At 35.9% G+C, this 16,936-nt stretch overlaps 1 protein-coding gene across 4 annotated transcripts in view; it reads right to left on the bottom strand.

The window, feature by feature from the left end:
- The window catches only part of VWA8 (von Willebrand factor A domain containing 8), a 372,198-nt gene that overhangs the window by 187,641 nt on the left and 167,621 nt on the right, over nt 1–16,936 (bottom strand). For all 4 annotated transcript variants that reach the window (XM_003934387.4, XM_074387788.1, XM_074387787.1 and 1 more), the window contains 3 exons: nt 16,013–16,119; nt 12,331–12,437; nt 6,901–6,972 (listed from right to left, as the gene is read on the bottom strand). In XM_003934387.4, coding sequence (XP_003934436.2) covers nt 6,901–6,972; nt 12,331–12,437; nt 16,013–16,119 — 286 coding nt within the window. The remainder of the gene's footprint in view (nt 1–6,900; nt 6,973–12,330; nt 12,438–16,012; nt 16,120–16,936) is intronic.

Raw genomic sequence — 16,936 nt, 5'->3', positions numbered from 1 at the left:
TTGGCTTCAAATATCTGATAAAAAGCAACTATCTCTCAAAACATACATATTCTTACACAAAAACAGATTCAGTCTTAGGGACTTTTTTTTTTTTTAATTTTAATTTTTTCAGACAGGGTCTTGCTCTGTCACCCAGGCTGGAGTGTGATCACGTCATCTCAGCTCATTGCAACCTCTGCCTCCCAAGCTCAAGCAATCCTTCTGCCGAAGCATCCCAAGTAGCTGGGACTACAGGTGCATGCCACTGCGCCTGGCGAATTTTTGTATTTTTTGTAGAGATGGGGTTTTCCCATATTGCTCGCACCAGTCTCAAACTCCTAGACTCAAGCAATTCACCCACCTTAGCCTCCCAAAATGCTAGGATTACAGGCATGAGCCACTGCACCCAACAAGGACTTTTTTAAACAAAAAGAAATATGGCATTTATATGGCTGATTCTATAGCCCCAGATTTTCACAATCAATATTTTGTATATCGAATTGAATATGACACTACACATCAAAAGAAAAGCAGGTATGGGAAGGCGAGGAAGGCGGGAAACATATTCTTGAGCTACAGCTGGCATAGAAAAAGCATCATTGGCTAGAAAATACATAGCCATCTCTCTTTTTATTAAATACGAAGTGATACTATGACTTAAAAAAAAAAAATCGGCCAGGCGCAGTGGCTCAAGCCTGTAATCCCAGCACTTTGGGAGGCCGAGGCGGGTGGATCACGAGGTCAAGAGATCGAGACCATCCTGGTGAAACCCTGTCTCTACTAAAAATACAAAAAAAAAGCTGGGCATGGTTGCGCGTGCCTGTAATCCCAGCTGCTCAGAAGGCTGAGGCAGCAGAATTGCCTGAACCCAGGAGGTGGAGGTTGCAGTGAGCCGAGATCGTGCCATTGCACTCCAGCCTGGGTAACAAGAGCGAAACTCTGTCTCAAAAAAAAAAAAAAGCAAAGCACAGCATGAAACTCCTACTAATATAAAACATACATATGATGTTATAATTATAATAAGTAGAAAATAATGCATGTTATAGCATATTAAAGTGGTTTTATAATATGCAGCATTATATTCTAAGTGACCCTCAAACATATATAATTTCAGGGTGCCCTATCTCACTTGGCAGAAAGGCAGCAATTCTGCTGCACTTACTAGAGAGACTGTGCTGTGTCATAAAATCTCACGCAGAAAATAGAAAGAATTTTTAAAAATCAATTTTATTATAAATAAGGGGAAAGCTACTTTATTTTGCTATGACAAGTGGTGCTTGTGGGACTGTTTTTAGCTTCTCGACAGATATAAAATGTTTTCTAATACCATAGATTCTTAGAAAAGATAATATCTGCAAGAAAAAGGTAAGATCGAGTTTAATAAAGATGATAAACCTTGAGATACCTCTAAATCAGCACCCATTCTCTTTAATTTCCTCATTGTAAAAGTTGCCACTGGTAACAGAGCAGTTGTCTAAAACATCTCTAGGTACAATATCAAGTGATGAAACATTTCTTTCATAGAGGTCAGCCAGTTTCTAGTTTGTAAAGAGAAGGCTCTGTAGACTGGATATATCTATAGACAATGTTTTAGAAGGAGAAAGAAAGGAGCCCGATCAATTGCTACAAGTCATTCATTTACTTTCAAAATAAATCATGTGATTAAAATTGGCATTTTCATAGGGAGCTGCCGACCTTAGGTGATTGCCCACCTCGGCCTCCCAAAGTGCTGGGATTACAGGTGTGAGCCACCAGGCCCAGCAGGATTTTTAAAGCTACTGAAGAAGGACCTGAGTTGCTATTACTGCAAAAATACACATTCCCAAATAAATAACTCTCCTAGATGATCAGCACCTCAGGACAGCACAGAGAAAGAAAGCACGTAAACTCCGCACCAATCCTTAGCAAAGCACAGCTCTGTGTGGTACTGCATTTGCCAAGGAATACTACAGGTGGCTCTGTACTCCCTCATACCTACCAAGTGGAAGCAGCCAAGAGTCTAACCATAGAATCTTGCTCGATCTTAGCATAGATGTTGCCTTATGAAAACACATTAGAAAGTAATTGAAGTTGACTAAAGGATTCAAAAAGTTCTATTTAGATTTTAACCAGCCACCTTGATCCAATTTCCACCCCAACCTTGTAAATGCAAGCACGAGCAAAGTTATATATGATTTAATTAACTAAATACTAATCAGCACTTTGTTATTAGAAATTTAAAAATAATTAGCATTTCATTATTCTGTATTAGTGATAACATTGTCAGTCTCTGATCCTGTCATCATGGAACTATATCCAGTTGAATGGGCTACTTAACTATTTACTCTCTTGAGAGGTAGATTTTATCTAATTCATTTGTCTCCCTCGCTTAAACAGTTGCAAGCTCAGAGAAAAAGAAATTTCAATTTGTCTTATAACCCCCTGAAAACAATCCAACTAAGCCTAAATTTTAAATTCATATTACTTCTAAATAATTTTAGCTACTCATTAGGAATTTATTTATATATTTAATTTATTGTATATATATATATATATTTTTTAAATGGAGTCTTGCTCTGTCTTCCAGGCTGGAGTGTAGTGGCGTGATCTTGGCTCACAGTGGCCTCCACTTCCCAGGTTCATGATTCTCCTGTCTCAGCCTCCTGAGTACCTGGGACTACAAGCACGTGCCACTCCACCCTTTTCTTTTTCTTTTAGGAGAGACAGGATTTTGCCATGTTGGCCAGACTGGTCTTGAACTCCTGCCCTCAAGTGATACGCTCACCTTGGCCTCCCAAAGTGCTGGGTTGAGTACCACGTCCAGCCAGGAATTTATTTCAGATAGTCCTCTAAAATCTAGTAATTAATTCAGCAAGTATTTGTTGAATGTCTACTGTATGTAAGACATCAGGGAGGACACAAAAATAATGACTCTTTCCCTCTCTTTCATAGAGATGGTGGGTAAATGTATAAATCTATCTGGAGCCCAAAAGAAATTTGTAAGTAACCTCCTATCCCAGTTCAGAGAGTGAAGTCATGCCTTCAAGCCATAGTGTTGACAAGGGCTTTATTAAAGAAGTATATTGTAGAATATTACAGCCAGAGAGAACCTAGAAAATATCCATTCCAACCCTATAATTTTATAGATAAGAAAAAGGAAAAGGCCCTAATTAGAAGAAATAACTATTTACTCAGCATCACATACCAGTTGATATCACAGATATCAATTTACTCAATAACAATGTACTGAACTATCACAGAGAGTTAAAAAATCTGAAAAAGAAGGTACATCTTTGAGTTCCCAGCTTACTTCTTTTCCATGATGGCACATTTCCACTCTGAGGTTAAGAAAATGTGAATAGGCAAAGACAAAGGAAAGAGGAGGGTGTGCTGGCAAAGATCAGAGGTTGAAATATAGCACTGATAAGAAGGTATGTTTGGGAAACAAGAGTATTTAATTTATCTGAGGACAAGAGTTTATGGGGAGAAATCAGACACAAGGCTGAAAGCAGAGCAGGATTAGACCATGGAGGACATCAAATGACAGTCTAAAAGAGCTAGACTTTTTCACTAACTAATATAATGAACACAAGTAGCAGAATTTACTTACAAAATATAAATGTTCCTTCAACATTGGTACTATGATATAACACTGATGGTCTTTGAGGTTTATAATGAAAGAACAGAAAACTCTTTTGTTATGATAAGGGCCAGCTAAACATAGCAACTCATACTAAATATAATCTCTCTTTGTAATTTCTTTTCTCCCAAGTGGAGAGTGGCAGGAGAGGGGTACAAGAAGGCAAGACACTAACCTGCTGACCACAGATGGTGTTTGCGATAGATAAGTAAAAGTCTGTGCCACCCCATGGCTCCTGCCTTGCTCTTCCTGAGGATCTTCAACTTGCAGGCTCTATCTAGCTGAACCCTGAACCAGTCCTAGACAGGATTGAAAATTGGTGCACTTGCCCATCCTTACCAGATGCTGGAGTCCAACTGAGGGAATGTGTTCTCTTTCCAGGCCCACAAGGGGAATAGTTTTAAGTGCAAGAACTTCCCAGTGACACGCCCCTCTTCCATCTCTCTCCATCAGGAGATTTAACAGTCTCTGTTTTAATTTTCTCGCGCATAGGAAAGGGTCAAAAGTCAATCACTCCAGCGGAAGTTCTAAGGAACTCCTTTCATTGGCCAGGGGTCTTGCAGAAGGTGGGGTTTCCTCTCAGGTTAAAAGTCCTCTTCTTCCACACCCCCTTGGGGCTCCATGTTTGGACCCCCTTCCATGAACACTCCCTTCGTGGAAGCTGTCTTTCTCTCTCCTAGATTTCCCCTCTGGGGTTCGTTTCTCTCTCTCTCTCTCTCTCTCTCTCTCGGAAGCTTTCTTTCTCTACCTTTTCTCTTACTCTACCTAAATAAATCACTTTTTTGCAAACACTTTTTGAGTCTGGTATTTATGAGCACACTGCGCTATGGTCTCCTCTCCCATTCTTGAGAGAGTGATAGACCAAGAACCTGGAGAAATGTCCTTTCAGGGGAGCTGAGAGCTCCCCTGAACCCCTGAACCCCAAAACACAACCATCTACCTATGGTGTTGTAGCTGCTCTTCCCTCCATCCCACTGCCTAGCCCTTTGCTCTAATGCCTTGTTCCTTTCTTTAGGACTGGAAACAGATGAGAGATAGCATATTAGATTTTATGCCAAGGTGTGCATAGCATTCTAGGACAATTCCAAAAAACTTTAACAGTTGCTGTTTCACTCATCATACAGCAGAAGCAAACCTCTGTTCTATTTCACATCTCACTCTGCATAGCTCTCCCCAGTCCTCCACAGGTTAGACAATGCTTTCTGTCTCTCTGGTTATGGGCTAGGCATTAACTTCAGCCTTTTAACCTAGAAGCCCCTCCTGAAACTCTAATCTGTTACCTGCTCAATTGTAAGTGCTACCGTTGCCAAGAAACCAACTGCACCCAACACACCAAACCCTTAGGATAGCAATACCATGGGAGATACTTCAAAACTATTTGGATACCATACCTTTAACTCTAGGGACCTTCCTTTTGAAAGCCTGCACCTTAGAAAAATTATTCCTCAAGCCCCTGTTCTGTATAGTCTTGGTCTATTCTCCTCTCCATGCTGGTCTGCTGCTGCTGGGATACGAACAGCCTCTATGTCTCAGGCCATTCAGACAATGGCAGAAGTTCTGAAAAGGACACACTGAGTGCACCAAAGTTTAACTTACAAAAAGTTTGTGAAACCCATCTACAAAGTTTACAAAGTACTTTGGGCTATATAAGACTTGAATGTCCACTTTGTTTTTCAAAGTGAGATGAGAATTGTGACTTCCTGGGTTTCAATATCAAGAACCAAATATTGATTGTTAACTCACCTTCATCTTCCCACTCTGGTATATAGGCTAATCTTTTATTTTTCAGTGAAGAAAAGTAGGTAGGATTTTTCAAACAGTTGGAATTAAAGGATCATAAATAATTTATTGTTCTATTTTTAATTCTTATTTTTAAAAATGAAACATTTTTCATTTCAAAAAGTAATATTCAAAAGTGAATATTACTTTTAAATTATACAGTGATACACAGGTATTTAGCTGACAGAACTGTGTACTGTGTGAAGTACTGCCCATACATTATCTCATGACATCCTTACATTACATTAGCCCAAAGAGACCATGCTATTTTTATTCCCAGGTTAGACATCAGGAAACTGAGACTTAGTAAGGTAAGCAATTTGCCCAAAGTCATACAAACATATGTGGAAGAGTTGCTGTTGAGCCTCTAGTCATCTAACTTCCAAGCCTATGCACTCAAATCAATAAACCACTTAACTGGTGATTTTTTTATTTTTTATTTTAAATCAGTAATTTAAAATGTTTGAGGAACTAAATATATAAAGAGTATATATTATTTTAAAAAGTACAAAAAAGAAAAAAACAGAAACCAAACTTTAGAAACCTTGTTACCCTTAATTTAAGACCAATTTAAAAAACCAAAAGTGCTATTCATTGTGAGCCTGAAAATTCAATTGAGGAAAATTACCAGGTCCCGTAAACCTAAAATTTCCATCTGTTTCTCCATAAACATACATCGAGTGTCTACTATGTAACAGGTTCCATGCTAGGAGCTGAGGACAGAGATGAATAAGAAAAACATGATATCTGCTCTCAAGGGACATATAGACAAGTTGCAAAGACAGTCATATGGTATGACTAGTATGATAAAAGGGAGTAGAAGCAGGAAAAACCTATTCAGCCAGGGACAAGGGAAGGCCTCCCTTCCATGAGTTAAAGGGAAGATATACGGGAAGAAGACAGGAAGTTCTCCCTGCAAAAGGAGTAACGTGTACCGGGTACCAGAGCAGAGATAAATAACTGAACAGATAAGAAACTGCAGAGTGCCTCAAGCCAACACAATGACAGAAAGAAGGGGCCATGGCTTAGGACTAGAGGGCTGAGCAGAGGGTGAATCCTGTAGGACTGTATACCATACTGAAGACTCAGACTCTACCTAACAGCAATGGGGAACCAATTTCAGCAAAAAGAGAGACTCAATTAGATTTTAGTTTTACAAGTATCAATCTGACTACAGATACTACAGAATGGACAGTACATAAGAATGGGAATAAAGTGGGGATGGAGCTATCATAGGAAAAACTATTGCTGTAATCCAGGTGACAGGCGAAGATCACTGGGGCTAGAGTGACAGATGTGGACAAGAGTAGATACTTATAAACAGAATGAACAGAACTCGGTGAGAGATAGAATGGAGGGTGATGAGGTGATTTTGAAGTTTAGAGGGTAGCAGACTTCCATCATTTAATTAAACCAGTCATTTAATAGGGGAAAACAAACTGATCCCAACAAGAAGAAACTTACTGCTTTTAAATTGTTACTATCATCTTTTCATTAGTACCTAGATTTTAGCCATAACTCACCTGGTTGCCAACCAACAATAAGTGTTCTCCAAGGAGAAAGTCTTTCAGCATATCTTCCATCACTAGCATGTGCTAGAGAAAAAAGAACTAGAGGTTAACTGTGTTTTGTACAATCAAGGTGAGATATCTTTATAGAATATAAATATCTATTATAATAAATAATAATCAAGTGATGTGATTTAACACAAAATTAATTCTGTGGTTATAAGTAAAGTATATAACCATTAGGTCACTGATACTGAAACCTGAAATAGTCCACCTGAGCAAGACTAAGCAACTGACTAATATTTTGAAATTTTTATAATTCAACTTAGATATTTTTTACCTATTATACTATGTAGAGTTGGCTTATAATTTCATATAATATTTAAATTGACACTAATGTAAATATACAAAGACTTCCTAAAATAACTGGACATTTCCAGGGAACATATTGACTTGTTCTTAACCATTATTTTTAAAGCTATGGATAGCTTCAGAATTAAAAATATACATTTACCTTCCATACTTTTTAATTTGAATTATGATACAATATAATAAAAGGACAAGATTAAGGTTGCTCACAATAGCCACAGAGGAAATTACATTGCTCTTTTGTATCCTGAAAAATAAGACACCTGTAAGTAGGTCATGAGGGTTCTTTGGGGTTGGGAAGAGATCTACACTCTAGCACAATTAATATTCCTATTACTTTCTCTTTCTCTTGGTTTTCTGTATCAAATCAACAGCAGATTTATAAGTACTAAAGTTATTGAAGTTCCCTATTTGTAAAAAGGCAAATTAATCTTTTGCATCTAATACATGCTGCAGATATTTTTCTAGTATGTTACTTGCTTTTCTTTTTAAAATTTCTTTTATGGTGCCTCATATATATTATATTATATATATAAATTATATATAGTATATAGATATAAAAATATAAATATATTTTATATTTACATATAAACTATATATATACACACACAAATTTTTCTTACTTGTCAAATTTAACAGTATTTTCTTTCAGAGTTTCCTTCTTAGAAGAAAACCTGAGAAAATGTTTAATTTCCTTCTGGAACAAATGAGTATTCCCTGATGTTTATTTTGGTGATTTTTATTTTCAAAAATTATTTCAGATACACCATGGAGCTAGAGTTTTAACAAGGCTTGAAGTGAGGTGAGTATATCCATTAACTCTCTATTCTTTAACACTTTTAAATGGATATAAGGCATATTCTTTAAGAATAAAAAGAGACACTATTAATAATTATGCTGGGACAATAAGTATAAGCAGAGACTCTGTTTAGCAAACAAAGATAAATGGTTATCCTATAAAACAGAGTCCTAGAACATCATTTTAAGCTGAGTTCTGGTGGCAATATAGTATGGAGACCTCTTCCTTTTCACTAAGAGGAAAAGTCAGTGCCAATTCCAGAAAACACTAAGTTCTTTCAATAATAAATGGGCTAATCTACATTGAAAAGTTGGTGTAAGTACCTAAATAGCCAAGCAAAGAAAAAAAGTAATATAAGTATTGAAAAATAATCCAAACTGTATTTGTGTTCTTCTTTACAATTCTCATGTCCTCCTACTTCATGCCCTCATTCATCTAACTAAATTATTCAAATCAACAAACCTTAGCTAAGGCTAAAGTCACTGCCAACATAATTCTCTCAGTCTTTTGACCCACTTAGCACTGCAGACAATTTCCTAGAAGTTTCCTTCCCAGTTTTCCATCTCCCCTGATTCCTTCCTATCTCTCTAACAATCTCTCCCTGTAGTTTTCTGAGCTGGATCTTGTAGCAATTCCTTAAATACTGACTTTCCCCACAGTTCCTTCATTTGTTCTCTTTCTACCTTCTTACATGCTTCCCTTTGCAGTCATGGTATTGGGCAGGTTGTGACTACTTGCACCCACCTGAGGGTTGAGGGAGGGCTGTGTGCAGAGTTGGATACCCACATATCAGTGTTCAAAGATCTACCTCTTACCCTGCTCTCCTTAAATCCTCTCATCCATCTCATGGCTTCAATCACCAGCTCTACACTAATCTTCAACAGCAAAACTTCCCTTCTTAACGACAGCCCTGTATTTCGAAGTGATCAAACCATCTTATTATTCCCCAGTCACCTAAATTCAACACATCTAAAACTCAACTTAGTACTTTCTCCTGAACTTCATTCTTTATCCTGTATCTTTTTCTCCATTTAATGGCATCCTTTCCTACCAGCTGACCAAACTCCTATTATCAGCACCCTGCCCACCTTACTCCTCTCTTATCAAGATCCAACTAAACAGCATCTGAGTTGTTAAGCCACCAAAAATCAACTGTATCTATACTTTCTTTTCCATCCCTACAGTTTTGATTGAGGCTTTTATTATCTCCGGCCTAGATTTGCCAGTCTCCCCTTGAGCCAATGTGTTCTTACAGTACTGAGACTTCTTTGTTCAAAATCTTGTCACCTTCTTTTTCAAAATTCCTTAAATGACTTCTAACGCTTTAGGAGCAAAAGTCATTCCTTACATTTTTGATCTAGTCTCAGCCTCATCTCCTATCACTCTCCTTCTATACTGTCTTTCCAATCATAGATATGATTTAGAATAACGTTCTGCTTACTCTTGTTTACTTTTCCACCATTGTGCTCCCTGAGAAAGAATCTCCGCCTTTCATCTAACACAAAGTTCTACTGACTTGATCTCTTAAATAGCCCTGCAACGTGTCCTCTCCACTCTGTCGCCATGGTCCCCTCTTTAGTTCAGATCCTTCATAAATTTCACCTGGACTACTGCAATAACCACTTAACTAGTTTCTCTTTGCCTTGGTTCTAACTTCTAAACAATACTTAAGAGTAAAAGCAAAGTTAGTCAAAGTATAAATGTGCTTATAATCTTTCAATAACTTCCTCATTTTCTAAATAGAATCCAAATTCCTTAACTAGCAAAACTGAGATCTCCCTCTTTCCTAATTCACCAGCCTCTTCTCTTGACACTCTTCCACTTGCAACCTCAGCTTCTTACCAGTGTAGCTCCCTAAATGAGCTACTCTCTCATATAAGTAAGTCTCTGCTAATGCTAGTCTCTCTGCGTGAGAGACTCTCCTAGTTGGGTCTGGTTGACCAATTTTCTATAATCATTCCAATCTGGGCCAATCAATCCCATCAAGGCTACCATAAGTAACCTGCACATACTTCCATTACACTGTGTAGAAACTATATGTATTTATTTGCAGATTTTGAACAACTTGAGCCCTAGAGCTGCATATATTTGTGTATGTACTTTAATCTCTGAATCCCAACACCTTAGGACAAGACCAGACTCATATGGTCTGGGTATTGTTAAATTCTTACTCATCTAAAACTCCTTAGGCTTATTAAGAGGCTATTAATTTCTCTTTCCTCCAACTCCTCCTCCTTACTGCTGCAAGTGTAATATTCCTTAATGAAAGATTTAATGAAGTAAAACTTTTTTTTTTTGAGATGGACCCTCACTCTGTCTCCAGGCCTCCAGGCTGGAGTGCAGTGGTGCCTTCACGGCTCACTGCAACCTCCACCTCCAGCGTTGAAGTGATTCTCCTGCCTCAGCCTCCCAAGTAGCTAGGACCACAGGTGCACACCAACATGCCCAGCTAATTTTTGTATTTTTAGTACAGACAGGGTTTCACCATGTTGGCCACTATGGTCTCGATCTCTTGACCTTATGATCCATCTACCTTGGCCTTCCAAAGTGCTAGGATTATAGGCGTGAACCACCACGCCTGGCCTGAAGTAATACTCTTTATGATGAACATTCAAACTCTTATTCATTCTTTTATTAATCCATTCAGCACATATTTACTTGGCAGTTACTATGCGCCAGGCACTTTGCTATTTGCTGGAAATACTAAATAAAGAAAACATAGAGCTGTGCCTTAGTGTTATGAAAAAACACATTTTAAAAGTCCATTTCAACACAAAGTGGTAAGGGGACAACACAGCATAATAAGATGATACAGGAGCACCTAAATCTGCAAGAGGCACTGACTACTGCTTCAAAGATGACGTATAGCATAAAAGGAAGTAATAATATACACAATGGGAGCAAATTTAATCAAGCTACTGTTGTGGAACTGCTGCAGGTAAAAAAAATTTATTAATGGTTAATTCATAATGCTTTAAGAAGAGAAGGTACGTTTTGGAGACAGCTTATGAAAAGTCCCTCAGGGCCACTGTGTTAAGTTCATGGCAGCCCTGCATCCTAAATGTCCATGTCACAAACACCATGGCAACAGACATTGTGTTCAAGGGCAAAATGGTCTTTGCTGCTACTGAATTTCCTACATTCTTATATCTTGTGAAGCCTTTTTGATCTTTGCCACCATGGAGTTTTTCAAAGTGTCACTTACAACAGTTTCCTGCTTCTTTGTCTCTTTGTTCCTCTCCGCTATGTGAATAGAGTGTAATACTAGCATTGATTGGAAATAGTATGTTTTCCTCATAATCATGTTTTTGTCTTTGATAGGCAAGATTTTTTCCTACTTTTGTATCTTATAAGTAACTTTATTTTCTGTTCATTTGTCTACTGATTGTGCAAGAGCATTAATGTTACAGAAGAAAAATAAAACCTTAATTGGCTATAGAATGAATGAAAATCAAATCAGGGTTATGCTCTTTTCTATGCCATAGAAAAGAATTATAGTTTTGACAGATTTCAGAAATTTTAATCAAGATTTTTATTAAGAATAATATGTCTAGATGCCTATACAGTTAATATAATTTAAAATATATTATGAAAATTTTAAGTATGTGTTTTGCTATAAAAGAAATATACATAGCCACTTGACAGAAAAGTTAGAAGAGAAAAAAAATTTTATATTATAGGTAATTTTCTCTAAAAATATTCTTATTAAAGTAAACATCCACAATAAAGCTTTCTAGATACAAATTTATATGTCTTAATGGAAGGTCCATCATTATTGGCTAGTTTACAAGGCGGGAATTCTCTACTTTCCCCCCTTTAAAAAGAAAGGAAGAGGAAAGAAAAGAAAAAAACTAGGAATTTACAGGAAAAGGAAGAATATGATAAAAAGGATGCACAGGACATATCCCTCTGGACTACTGAAATGTTTTAACAAGCAAGTAAAAGAGAAGATGATAGCTCTGTTTTGTTTTATATTTTAAAATGTTTGCTTTAATTTAAAACTTGTATATCAAATTACATATATAATTATATGTATATATCTATAATTTATTACCCTAATCATAGCAACAATTCCTCTAATTTTTAAGTAGCTTTGGAAAAAATTTTGTTTTCTGTCTTTATTTTCTGTTTTATGTCTTAATAAAAGATGTTCAGTACTTCATTTTGCATCATCTAAATTAAATTTAGGAAATCACAAAAATAATTATATGTCAATTTCACTTGAATTGGAGTTTACTACCACAATTTAAGTGATTTATCCAAGAACACATTCTTACCTGAATGTTGTCATAGAACAGAACATCAGGCACTTTCATTTTCTCATGTGCATTATAGATCGGTGCACTAACAGCACCAATCCTCAGAGATCCAGATGTTACTTCACCTAAACATTTCACACAGGACAGATAATTATTCATAGCACTGTCCTCAGAGATGCCAAGCCATACAACATAGAATGAAATACAGCTTCAGTAATATCTGTGGATATTAATTTAACATCTAAACAAATAAGCTTGAGGGTGGTAATAAAATACCATCGCTCTAGATACAAAATGCTCCAAAAGGTAACACATTTTCTTTAAAACAATGTAGACAGCAAACTATATATGTGTGTGTGTGTGTGTGTGTGTGTGTGTGTGTATATATATATATATGTGAGAAATATATATATGTGTGAGAAATATATATATGTGTGTGTGTATATATGTATGTATGTATATATATATATATATATATATATATATATATATGTATATATATGCGAGAAAGTTAAAAAAACAGAATACAGTCAAGCCACTTTCATAAGCTTGTTTGGTCAGAGACTATAACACATATATAAGTTAAATACACTTAAATTCAAAAGCTCCAAAGCATCTTGAATATTATATTTTAGTGTGTACCAATTCAAAAACCCCTTAAGATAATCTCCTATAACTCTAGTCAAAAATACAGATGAATTAACCTATCACAGAACTCTTAAGTTACTATTTTCAGCCACGTGAAGTGGCACATGACTGTCATCCAGCACTTTGGGAGGCCAAGGTAGAAGGATCACTTGAGCCTAGGAGTTCAAGACCAGCCTGGGCAACATAGAGAAACCCTGTCCCTACAAAAAAAATTTTTTTAATTAGCCAGGCCTGATGGCACATGCCTATAGTCCCAGCTACTCAAGAAGCTGAGGCAGGAGGATTACTTGAGCCCAGGAGGTTGGGGCTACAGTGAGCCATGATTGCACCACTGTACTCCAGCCTGGGTAACAGAGTGCAATCCTGCCTCTCAATAAATAAATAAATAAAAATTTAAACATTAAAAAAATAAAGAAATATTTTAAAATTACTATTTTCAAGGTTGGTCCAAGAAGCCTATATTTTCAAATAATTACCCAGGTGATTTTCATACCCAGCCAGATTGGTTACCTCTGTCTTATGCAATTATTTTATAATAATAATTATTATATTATTCCCTATTTGCTTTAAACAGGTTGACCTAGAATAGATTATGAGTTCCTTGAAGCCAGAAAACTAAATAATAAAGCTCTTGAAGTCAGGGAACATATCTCATATTATTCCCTACAGTAACCAAACATACACGACATGTTCACTGACATGTTCCAAGTTCAATAATAATATTAACAGCATTAATAGTAGTTATTACAGTAATACTAATGATTACAATGATATAAACTATCATTTATTAAGGACCTTCTATATGCCAGATCCCAAGCTGAAACTTCACCTCATTTTTTTCTCATACAATTTCATGTAATTCAAAGAGGAAAGAATAATGAGAATATGAAGTACATACACTACATAAATTGCTCAAAATCACCCAGCTAATGAGTAGAGCTTAAAACAGAATTGAATAGTCTAGTCTGACATTCTTTCTACCATATGGGGTATATTTAATATTTTGACTCCAAATAACATTCCCGCCTATGGAAATACTTTAGCAAGCAAATATACAATGCCTTAAACAATTCACCCATCTTTTTTTTTTTTTTCTACTTCAAATAAGAAAATTACAGTTTGTTTCTCCACTAGAATGCAACTAAGCCTTTTGAAAGAAATGGAGAAAAGCAAGGTTTTCTTCTATGGAGTACTGTGAACAAGTTTGAGCTAAATATAATTAAATTGTCACCCAGTGTAATCACTGCAGAGTGCTACACATTTGACAAGCACAGTAGATCTTAATAGTAACTTTGCCCTTCAATATTAGATCCTTGCCATTTTCCTTTTATTCCCAACTTCTATGGGGAAGGAAAACCATGAACTGCAACACTGAGAGTTTACTATTTATTCACTACTATTAGGGATCTGAAATAGATCCAATATAAAACTGTAAAGGGAAAGAAAGAGCAGGGATGTGGCAATGAATCTACTATCTACTTGCATGCTGAGATGACATACCTAATTTCAGATTCAAACAGCATCTGATGCTATCTGTGGTTTAGTTTATGGAATACAACCATTCGGTAGATTTACAGCTTTAGGACAAGTTTATTCACTCAACCAATGTTTATTGTTAAAATGCCAAGCTCAAAAAGGGAAATGCACTAAGAGAATGGTCATGCTTGCACTTCTGTGGGAGAAAGTTGGCTAGCTATCTTCTAAGAAACCCACAGAATGGCATTATTTTGGTGAATCTGCCAAGGTTCTCAGCCTAGTAGCTGTAAACCTGATTTTGCCATCACAACTGAGGGCAAATCTAACTTTCAGGAGAATATTAAATATATATATTCTGGTTTCTCTCTATACATTCTGATGAAAAATCAGGATTGCAAAATGTTATATCACAACTGTAACTTTCACATGAACTATGAGATACTGGTTGCCATAACCAGCATATTAATGGGAGGGAACCTGCAGGGAAAGCCAGTTCCTCATCAGAATGTTGTGTGAGCATGAGCTCTGATCATGGAGAGTTGATTAAATGAATTCTTCACCAGAGAGATGGCCATACAGAGGAGTGGAACCAGATAAATAAGTCTCTTCACTTAGGTTCCTTATCTCCTATATGAGGCTTAAATGGGCACTACTAACACTAGCCAGTAACCAAGACCAAATCTGCAGTCTGAATGAGTCTTTCTTTGGGTATTTAATAGACTCACTGAAATAATATTATGAGACTATAATATTATTCTGTATCTTTTAGTTAACTCTGCGTATCTGTATTCAGATCCCTCAGAATGCTGGGTTTATAATTTGACTCTAAAAAAGTTGTCTAATTTCCTTAATACCAAATACTTGTCTCAGTGCAGCCCCAATGATTAAAAGCATATGCTACAAAGAAAGCCACAATAGTCCCTTTTAAAGAGCGGTCACACATTGGCTGTTTTGGTAAAATAGGTATTTACATTAAAAAAAAATTGAAAATCTTCCATTGCGTTCTAATTGGAGACTAGGAAGCTTTTAAATGAAGAACTAAATCTCCCCAAAACTCAGAATTATACTGATGGGTATCCAGAAGAAAAGTACCACAAAAGACAATACAGGTGGAGTTGGAAGGAATAACAGGCTGTGCATATTCTAATTATTATTTTAGTTTTTATCAACCTAGAAAAGTTTCTCCTACATATCTTATAGAATATTGCTGACCCTCAAAGTGTAAATTGCAAAGAAAACAGCATTCTAGATTCACTGGTGAAATACATTTGGAAAAAGTAAATTTGTCAAAATTGGACAAGTTGATTTATAGCAGGAATTCTCACAGTATCAATTAGTATCAATTGTGAGTCTTAAAGGTGAGGGGAATTGTATGTAGCATGTACTTTAATGAAGTAAATATTCTAAAATTTAACTTGTGTTTTTCAAACTTAAAAAAATCAGATTCATTTCTTCAAGCTAATACATAAAATAGATGAAAATCAAAAACATTTTTAACCGGAATTAAAATAAATAGTATCAAATGTTTGCTAATTATTATTTAACTTAAAAAAAAAGAGCCAAATCAAATACTTACATTTGTAATCCTTTAGTTCTGGCTCCAAATTATCATCAGTATTTATTTCTATTGTAGCATCTGCCAGATTTTTTTCTAATGCTGACCTAGCAAGACTGGGTAAAAACCTGGGGGATGGGGAGGGAGGAAGGGGAAATGGATAAAGTCAAATCTTTCTGTGATTCTTAAACACACACACACACACACACACACACACACACACACACACATCCATCACTAATTACAGCCAATTAAGGAAGATCAGTCTGGATCTGTAAATCTAAATCAAACAAAATATTAGAATAATATAAACTTAAAGTATGTGTGAATTATATGTTTGTGTAATCTCCTTTAAAAAGTAATACTTGTAATTAGCAGTACTCATTTATGTACAACATTTTGCAAAATAATATTTAAAATAATTTGCTTTGTTAAGTAGACTTAGTATATGTCATAAATCTTGTTTATTGTTTCACTGGCTTATCAAATTTTCTTAAGTAGATAAAACAATACTTGGCTGTTCTAGTTTGGCAATCATAAATTCAAATCAGTGGAGAAGAATTAAAGAGATTTTCTTTACTTCCTAACATAAATTTCTGAATGAATTTAAGATTATCTAGCTTGGTTCTTCCTTCTATTAAATATATCTGCTTATTTATTCTATGTGTATGTTGTCAAAACAACAGTCTACTGAAAGACTGTTACTCTTCAAATAAACAGTTTGTGAGCATCATGTGCTTGAAGCATGAAACATGATTTCCCACCCACACAAATACAGTTATAGCTAGAACTTATGTTCCCAAGGGAGCCAAGGATATGATTTTTAATCCATGGTATCCATGGTTTAACTATACCACTATAAACTAACCACCATGTGATACAATGTTTCAAATAAACATACTAAGAACATACTACTTCTAAAAAATTTAGGTTTTTCACAGCTCT

The sequence above is a fragment of the Saimiri boliviensis genome, chromosome 16 (genome assembly GCF_048565385.1).
Source record: "Saimiri boliviensis isolate mSaiBol1 chromosome 16, mSaiBol1.pri, whole genome shotgun sequence".
Lineage (NCBI taxonomy): Eukaryota > Metazoa > Chordata > Mammalia > Primates > Cebidae > Saimiri > Saimiri boliviensis.
The sequence above is the reverse complement of the archived record's forward strand: the minus strand, read 5'-3'. Positions and strand labels throughout refer to the sequence as shown.